Source organism: Chanos chanos, chromosome 16 (genome assembly GCF_902362185.1).
Source record: "Chanos chanos chromosome 16, fChaCha1.1, whole genome shotgun sequence".
Lineage (NCBI taxonomy): Eukaryota > Metazoa > Chordata > Actinopteri > Gonorynchiformes > Chanidae > Chanos > Chanos chanos.
Genome location: NC_044510.1, coordinates 12,319,114 through 12,329,113, shown reverse-complemented (window position 1 = coordinate 12,329,113; position 10,000 = coordinate 12,319,114). Strand labels below are relative to the sequence as shown.

The window sequence follows — 10,000 nt, the reverse complement described above, 5'->3', positions numbered from 1 at the left end:
GCTGAGCTGGAGGCACAGTTTTGCCAGACAACTGTTTGTGGGAGGAAAACAATCGCAGTTGTTCACTGTAGATATAGTGTTGTGACAGGAAGGGGACAAAAGAGACCAAACTGTGACAGACTGTAGTGGGTGTCCCCCGCTGCTTTTGTTACCTTGGTGATGAAGTCCTGATATCCAGGGTAGTAGGTAGTGACGATGGAGAAGATGTACCAGTCGTATTCCTCCATGATGTTCAGCATTACTGATGCCTGCTGCTCAATAGAGGGACCAAACTGGAAAAACATGGAGTTGTCATCCTGGGAGAGAGAGCGAGAGCGAGAGCGAGAGCGAGAGAGACAGAGAGAGAGAGAGAGAGAGAGAGGGAGAGAGAGAGAGAGAGAGAGAGGTAGGGGAGTTAGGTGGGTTAATTCCTCTGCTTTCAACACCAGCACTTAAAGCACAAAATGCTTGATGCTAGACTCTTGTATTTCCGCTCTAGTCTTTGATAATAGTAGCAAGCTTAGGTCAAGTCCTGACCCTCACTACAGAGAGAGAGAGACAGAGAGGGAGAGAGAGAAAGAGAGAGAGCGTTATATCAGATCCAAAAGTCAGACAACTCTTCGGCTTTACATCAAAGCCCCTCATATCCACCCTGTTTACCCTGAGGGACACACATGGGCTGAGTCCATGACGTGTTTATGTATTAATGAGAACAGGAGGTACCACTAACGGCAACGGGGTCACAGGAGGGGCGGGGTTGGGATTGCAGGGTTGTATGTTGTGCCGTGTATGTATGGTTGTGTCTGTTTGTGTTTTTACATGGTATGCATGTGTATACCATGTAAAAACACTTTATATATATATATATATATATATATATATACACACACACATACATACATATACATACATACACACACACACACACACACACACACATATATATATATAAGATTTTTATATTAATTACTAATTTTTCTTTTTTGGTAAATGGAGGATTTGCAAAGTAAGAATTTCCCTGTACAGTATAACTGCCTGTTTTGCTGACAATAAAACTTGAATCTTGAATCTATATGAGAGAGATAAGGAAAGAGAGAGAGAGGTAAAGGAGGGAGAGAGAGGTAAAGATGGAGATAGAGGGACAGTACAAAAGTAATCAGAAAGAAAAAAGGAAAAAAAAAAAAGTTTCTGTATTTTATGGGCGCTTCTAGCCATGAGGAAAGTAGTGGGGGAAATTAGCAGGTGAGCCATTTGCTGTGCTTTAATATGCAATTCTCAATTTTTATGTTCCTTGTGAGCAACGGTCCAAAACACTGTTTATGAAATCACCTCAAGCGAAAAAAAACAACATAAGAGAAAAAAAAAAAAAAATCTCCAGCAAATCAAATTATAAAAACACATTCGGGAATGAAATCTTTCCCTCCGTCTTTTTTTTTTCTCTAGTTTTATACTGCCGCGCAACACTCCTCTTTTCATTCTTCTCCTCTTCCTTCGTCTCCTCGCTCATCACTTTTACATCATCCCTCTCTCTCTCTCTCTCTCTCTCTCTCTCTTTTACTCCTCTTTGCCAGCCATACGACTGATTGATGGTGCGTGTGGGATTTGAGGGCGTGTGTCTACGTGCGTGCGCGTGTGTGTGTGTGTGTGTGTGTGTGTGTTATCCTGACTGTCAGAGAACCGGTTCCGCCGCGGCCCACATTTTACAGTGTCATTCAACCCAAAGTGTATTCACAAACGTGTCTACACCACAGAGAACAGCCCTATACAAACACACAAACAGAGGAAGTGAAGAGACATGCATGTGCACACAAACAGCATGCACACAAAGCCTGCAAAACACACACACACACACACACACACACATCACAGAGACAGTTTTCACAGAGGCAAAGGCTGAGCTGTATCTATGAGTGCTTTGACGTGTTGTAATACAGAGTACCAGTGGCGGCTCAGACATGACCCAGAATAGAATAAGTAGGTGAACTCACCAGCCTGTGCCTTATTTTAGAGCCACAGCTAACAAATGCTGCTCAAAGACGGCAGTTTGTCACTGTCCAGACAAGAACCCACATTCAAAACCAGTAATGCATGAGGGGCCAGGGGCCAAGAAGAAGATACTCATGGACATATACACACACACACACACACACACACACACACTAACTTGTCCAGTCTCTCTGGCTGTAAACTATCTTTAGTGATCCTAGGCTGTCACTGCACAACCCAGAACACTGTCCGCTACGGAAGAGTCAACCGCCATGAAGGAGAACAACGTTTAATGAAACCATGAGACAATGTGATCCATCCCCTTTTCAAAAACAGAAGGGTTGTCCATTTTGTACATACTTGATAGTACTACCTAATAATGCTTGGATTACTTAATACCCAAAGAGATTTTCAAATTGGTTTACTTTTTCCTGTCAGATTATGTGGGTCTGAAACTGATGTTGGCATTGTGTTTTATGCATTGGCAAACATGCCAAATGTGTATTTAACACAATAATAGTTCTATAGTGACTCAGTTGAATTAGGTCCAACCCCCCCCCCCCCCCACCCTAACCCCCTCCCTCCCCCCTCCCTCCGATGCATTTACAGATGCTCCCATACGACGGCAAACACGTTCCACGTTGTGACTCATCGTGTTTTTGTGGTGTGAAGGAAAATACAGTTTGTTTGTTTTTTTCTCACGGGTGTAAAACCTCTGAGATCGATACGTGTTTGCCGTCTGCGTCAGAAGCCCGGGTGAAAGAAAGAGTCGAGTTTAAATGTCTTTGAGTAAACTTACATTATGATAGAACCGCTGAGCTATGTAATGTTCTATTTGCATAGCTAAAATCCTTAACCACAGGGACAGGCTCAATGATGTAGCAATTCATCCTGGAGTATCGTGGCCAACCAGTGGAAATTAAGCCTCACTCTCTGCCCTGCCTCAGTGTGTGTCGCTCTTTCTTTCTTTTTTTTTTTTTTTAAGTGAAATGACTGCCAGGACGGTGGTTTAATTGAATTTCCCCCTCTTCATCCTTCCCTCCCTCGTTTTCTCTCTCTCTCTCTCTCTCTCTCTCTCTCTCTTTCACTAAGAGCCGTGTTAATGTACTGTCCAGTACAGTCATTCAGTGGGAAGGCAAGGTCTACAGAATTTTCATTAGCTTAAAAAAAGGAAAAGTGACGATAGGAAGAAGGAGAGAGGCTGGAGTGCAATGGATCAGCCTGCTCCATTTAGAGCAGTCCTAATTACAGCGCATCTTCATTTGACTGTAACCAAAAGCAAGGTTATCCATTAACACACGTGAAAAAGGATCATCGATTGGACGATATTAACAAAAGTTTGTCTACGAGGCAATATTAGTTATGAGCGCTTTGGGAGCACGCTCTCAGGTCCGTCAATGTGCTTTGTTATGTAACTTCACTGTGTGACGTCACTCTATTGTGTTACGACTCTTCCCTGCATCGGGCTGCTTCAGTGTGCTGTGCTTAGTAACTGTGTTCTGTTATGTCACAATGCTGTGAAACACTGAACATTGCTGTGTCGTGCTTACTCACTGCGTTGTGCAAATGTTACTGCATTTACTGAATTATGGCACTTCCCTGTGTTGGTCTATGTCACTGTGTTCTGCTGTATCACTGATTTGAGGTATGCCACTGCAGTGTGCTACATCATTGCATTTTTCTACATCACTGTACTGTCCTATATCATTGCAGTGTGCCATTTCACATCACTGTACTATATCACTGCTTTGTGTTGTATCACTGCATCCTGTTATACAAATGTATTGTGTTACATCACTCCACTGTGTTAAATCACTGTATTGTGTTACATCACCGTATTGTGTTACATCACTGCATTGTGCTACATCACTGTACTGCGCTACATCACTGTACTGTGATACATCACTGTACTGTGCTACGTTACTACATTGTGTTACGTCACAGCACTGTGTTACATCACTGCTACATCACTGCTACATCGCTGCGTTGTGCCATATTATTGCATTGTGCAGTATTACTGTATTGTGTTATATCACTGTAAGTTGCTGTATCACTGTATTGTGTTATATCACTGTATTGTGCAGTATCACTGTATTGTGCAGTATCACTGTATTATGTTATATCACTGTATTGCGCTGTATCACTGTATTGTGCAGTATCACTGTATTGCGCTGTATCACTGTATTGTGCAGTATCACTGTATTGTGCTGTATCACTGTATTATGCTGTATCACTGTGCTGTGCAGTATCACTGTATTGTATTATATCACTGTATTGTGCTGTATCACTGTATTGTGTTATATCACTGTATTGTGTAGTATCACTGTATTGTGCTGTATCACTGTATTGTGTTATATCACTGTATTGTGTTATATCACTGTATTGTGCTGTATCACTGTATTGTGCTGTATCACTGTATTGTGTTATATCACTGTATTGTGCAGTATCACTGTATTGTGCAGTATCACTGTATTGTGCAGTATCACTGTATTGTGCTGTATCACTGTATTGTGCTGTATCACTGTGCTGTGTTATGTCACTGTATTGTGCTGTATCACTGTATTGTGCTGTATCACTGTATTGTGCTGTATCACTGTATTGTGTTATATCACTGTATTGTGCTGTATCACTGTATTGTGCAGTATCACTGTATTGTGCTGTATCACTGTATTGTGCTGTATCACTGTGCTGTGTTATGTCACTGTATTCTGCTGTTCTGCTCTGAGCTACATGAGTGTGCTGCGCTACTTCAGTGCAGGCACACAGCAAAACACTGCTCATCGGGGGTGCTCATCAAGCAGTCTCTGCCAGTGTAAGTCACCCTGGATAACAGCATCTGCTAAATTAATACATGTAACGTCGTGTGAATACAATGGAGGAGAAGGATGGATAACAAAGTGAGGCGGGAAGGCGTGGAGGAGAAAAAAGAAATAAAAGATAGAGGAAGTCATAAAATCACAGTACAAAGTGGAGGAAGTGAAGGAAAAAGTACGCCAAACATTAAATAGAGGACGGAAGGAAAACAGAAGACAATACAAGAGAGAAAAGGCAGAGAAAAAAAAAAAGAAGCATCACTTAAATGAGAGCAGAAAAAGAATGAATGATGATGGGGGGAGGGGGGGCGAAAGAGAGAGAGAACGAGGGCAAGAGAGGGAAAGAGAGAGAGAGACGGAGATGAAACAGTTGTCTCTGTACACCGTGTCTGCACGGTCCAGGTGTACAGTGCCGTGTGTGAAGTGGTCACCGACTCAGTGTCAGGCTGTCTGCAGGAGATCCGCCTATTCAACCAGAGCAGACAGGAGCTGTCAGCACACACTCACATATATACACAATCTCTCTCTCTCTCTCTACACTCACACATACATATGCAGCAGACACACACACACACACACACATATACTGTACCATGACGGTTCCCTCGAAATAAAAACCATATAAAAATAAAGGCTATCTTCACACATTGACTCACTCACGCACCTAAAATTACAGCCCAAAAAAAAAACAAACTACCCCCCCCCCCCCCCCCCAAAAAAAAAAAAAACATTAACCCATATAAAGTATGTGTAATAATACGCAAAAAGAGGCACAAACACATGCTGTTGGGGTTGGTGTATTTTTTTGTATGTTTTCTGTTCTAAATGTTACTGGCAGCATCACTTGAACCTTGTGAAATCACCTTGTTGGTTAAGCTGTAAGTGGATGATTAGTGTCAGTGTGGCGTGTTAAGAGCGCGAGGAGCTGGTCACAGTTGTCTGTGTTAGGGTTTGAGGCGATGCATATTTAGACGCTGTGTATGAGGGGCTCTTTGAACTTCACAGAGGAGGGAGTGCTGCTCACTGCAGTACAGTCTGAAGGGAGGAGACGCCATATAAAGCAGAGAGAGAGAGAGAGAGAGAGAGAGAGAGACTATACGTAGCTACGTCTCTCCAGAATCGACAAGCAAATGTTACAGCTACGGGGCACATAAGAACATACTCCCACACATGCCGTGGTGCATACACACAACCACACACACTCCATTCTCTCACGAGCATACACATACAAGCTCTAACTCACTCCGATAATGTACCTACAAACCTCTGCCTCCCATTCTCTCTCTCTCTCTCTCTCCCTCTCCCTCTCTGTCTCCCCCTCTCCTCCAGCCTCTCATGCTTCATCATCATATTTCTTATCTGAGTCTTATCTTTAATCAAACACATGCTCACTTAATTAGTTCACACGTTTGTCAGCGCATCACCTAATTAACACTGACCTTATTCTAACTCCTTTTTTTGAACCGTAATTAGAAAAACGCAGGTCTTGATTAAAATATTTGGCTAATTTTGCCCCGAACATGATTTTGATTAGCATGTCACTTATGTCAGCAGCATTTATGGTCAGGGGAAGAGGAGAGAGAGAGAGAGAGAGAAAGAGAGGAAATGAGTGTGTTCATTGGTAACTAAGATGGTGTGTGTGTGTGTGTGTGTGTGAGAGAGAGAGAGAAAATGTGTGTGTGTTCATGTGTAACTAAGATGGTGCGTGTGTGTGTGTGTGTGCGCGTATGTGTGTGTGCGTGAGCTTGTGCGTGCATGCATGCGCGCGTGTGTGCGTGTGTGTGTGTGCGGGCATGAGAAGGTGTGAGCGATAAGTAGAGCAATACCAATGTTGTCATTCAGCTGGATTTGATCGTCTAGCAAAGCAGAGGTTTATTTCTGCCAATTTTTTCTTTTTTCCTGTGTCCAGTATTTCTCTGTCATTGCCTGCCCACTGAGATCTGTTTGATTCTGCAAAAGCTTCCTGTTTTATATAACAGCAATAGGGAAAAAGCTTATTCAGATATTTCTTCCTTAGAGACTTCTGCAATTCATCTATCCATCCATCTATCCATCCATCCATCCATCCATCCATCCATCCATCCACATACTCTGTTTCTCTTTCCCTCACTTCACCTGTGTACCTAAACCGTTTATCTTCACCACTGCCTTTTTCTCCATATGTAACTCTCTCGCTTTCTCTCACTGTCTCTCTTACTTCTCTCACTCTAGTTTCTCTCTCTCTCCTTCTATTTCTTTACCTATCCCTCTCTCTTTGCTGTCTTTCTCCCTCTCTGTCTAGTCTCCATCTCTATTCTTCTATTTTTTACCTGACTCTCTTCACTCTCCCTCTCCCTCTCTCTCTCTCTCCCTCTACATACCCCCCCCATCTCTCTCTCTCTACACCCCCCCCATCTCTCTCGCTCTCACTCACCCTCCCCTTGCCCCCATCTATCCTGGCAGTGGAGTTGTAGTGACTTTGGACAGTGAGGTTTTGGCAGCACACACACACAGGGAGACTGGAGGAGAGGATGATGTAAGAGCTGTGAGGGACAGGGTGAGTAAAGTCCTCCGTTCACTGTGGTGAAGTGAAGCCAAGTCAGTCGGTCGGCGCAGCAGAGACCACGACACCGTAAACAGCGCCCCCCCCCCACCCCCCACCCCCCGGGATCTGGAAAAGGCCGGCTTTGCCGCCGCTGCAAACTAACAGCGGTCAATTTTTAGTTCCACGGGGTTAAAGCAAAAGGGGGGGGTAACAAGATGCATCAGCGATAACGTCTTCGTCGGCCATCGCGTCTTCGTTTACGGGAACGCTCTCTCGTGCCCTGTGACCCGTCTGCTTCACGCAGCGCCCCCCGTCTCACAACGCGGAGAGAGAGGATTAACAAAGTCTGTATCGCAAGTTGTGTTGGAGGGCAAGAATGCCTTCGCTCTTTCTTTCTTTCTCTCTCTCTTTCTTTCTCTCTGCCCCTCTCTCTTTCTCTACATGTTCCAGTCATGCTCTTCAGAAATGTGGGGAGCGTGGGTGAGACCACCCCTTCCCTCTCTTTTTCTCTGGCGCTTGCTCCCCTACTGGGTGACTCCATTTAGCCCGTTTAAAATTCAAATCAGCTTTATTGGCATGGCAGGAGTCTTTCCAAAGCCGAACGTGTTCCGCAACGAATTGGGCGAGACAACAAGCCAGTTCTCTGTCTCCGTCTCTCCTTATGTACACTCCGTTACACCCACAGACAGCTTCTGCTCCGTCCCAAATGAAATCAGTTTCAACGCATATGTACATGACCTTACACTCTGAATACACAAATACAGATGTACTACAGCTGCTCCTTGATCATATATGGAAATATGAAATGTTTAGCTACACACACACAAATGTGCGCGCGCAAGCACGCAAGCACGCACGCACACACACACATACACAAGCGCGTGCACACACACGCGCGCACGTGCATACACATACACACAAACACGCGACACACTCACACACACACACAAAGTCAAGAGTGTCTTTAAAAGCTGGACCATATGTTGCCCGTAGCGTGGCTAACACTGTAAATATGTAAATGGCATATGAAATTAAAACTGGCAATCCGTAAAACTGGACACAGTATCATCCAGACGTAGTTTAATTCACTCGTTAGAGAGAGAGAGAGAGAGAGAGAGAGAGAGAGAGAGAGAGAGAGAGAGAGAGAGAACAAGAGAGCAAATGGCAGTAAAGCATTCTGAAACTCTTTAAGGAACTTTTAAACATTTAAGTGAGACAGCAGGTGGTAAGACAAAGGGAAGTGTTTTTGAGAACTGTTTGCCGATGCTGTGGTTGGTTATTCAGAGTGCTGGGTCAGATGAGGGGATCAGGAAAGCAATCACAGGATGGCCTCATGTATCACACTGAGGTCGCACGTCATGGCTCTCTTCTCTGTATTTCACACACACTGACCATCAACACTCTCTATAAAACACAACAACCTCTGCCCCCCCCCCCTCTCTTTTTCTCTCTGTCTGTCACACACAGGCACAAACACACACGCACATTACACACACACACACACACGATAAATAACTGCCCTCCACATATCACTGAGAAAATCTCCTGCTCTCAGACACACACACACACACACAAACACATCCGCTCTCAAACTGTGGCTACACACCGACTCACCAGCTGTGGTTCACCGACTAGCTTCTGGCTCCTCTTCCTCTCCTCTTCTCTCTCTACATGTCTCTCTGCCTGCCTGTCTCTCTCTCTCTCTCTCTCTCCCCCCCCCCTCTCTCCCTCTCGTCATTGAGCCAACCTCAAGCTGATATTCATAGTCATATTGGAGATATGTTGACACGGTATTGATCTGGTGCATCAAAAAGGTTTTCCAACAAAATGTTTTCCAAATAACTGCGACATAATAATGGCCAGAAATGTTCATACTAAAAACCTGCTTAACCTCCTAATCACGCTTTCCAATATAATCACCTAAACAAAGTCAAGCTGTCCATTTATCTTTAAAGCTTTCATTTTACCCCCTGTCTTTATTCCCCCCTCTCCCTCTCCTCTCTCTCTCTCTCTCTCTCCATGTCTTTTTCTGCCCTTTCTCTCTCTTCTTATGCTCTTCTCCTTCTGTTTGATCTCTGCTCCTTTTCTCCACACTCTCACTCCATCCGAGTAGAATTCCTAATTAAGAGAGAAATCAATTTCCCAGCCATTCTAAAAATATGCATTACACACACGCGTGCGCGCATGCACACACACACACACACACACACACACACATCATGTTCAAGAGAGCACTGACGTTTCCTCATACACGTTCCCGTGCTTGCTTTCACACACACACACACACACACACACACACACAGACACACACACACATCCTCTCTCTCCTTTTCTCTCTGGTCTCTCTGGTTGTTTGGCATTACGTGAGAACAGTGGCTGTCACGCGCCGTGTCCCGGGTTACAGTTGCTTTCAATGAGTCCAACATCGTCACTGAGTGAATCTGGCATATTCGCAAATTGACAAAAAAAACAAAACTACGCAGACGCATTCAAAGTCACACGCAAAGACAAACCCAGTACAGCAGGAAAAGTTTGAGTTTCTCATCCTTTTACCATAATGTTCTGACCTTAAAACAGCTCTATAGGTAGGAGTTTAATGTATTCAGTTCTCTGTGCCATATACTCCCACTATTTTCCACATTAAGACATCAGCGTTCGAGTCTTAAAAGTCTGTTATCGCAGTAAATGGACTGCGTCA

At 44.1% G+C, this 10,000-nt stretch overlaps 1 protein-coding gene across 1 annotated transcript in view; it reads right to left on the bottom strand.

The window, feature by feature from the left end:
- Nucleotides 1-10,000, bottom strand: part of grin2ba (glutamate receptor, ionotropic, N-methyl D-aspartate 2B, genome duplicate a) — a 55,867-nt gene that overhangs the window by 29,752 nt on the left and 16,115 nt on the right. The window contains exon 2 of the mRNA XM_030793560.1: nt 153-296. Within this exon, the coding sequence (XP_030649420.1) occupies nt 153-296 (144 nt within the window). The remainder of the gene's footprint in view (nt 1-152; nt 297-10,000) is intronic.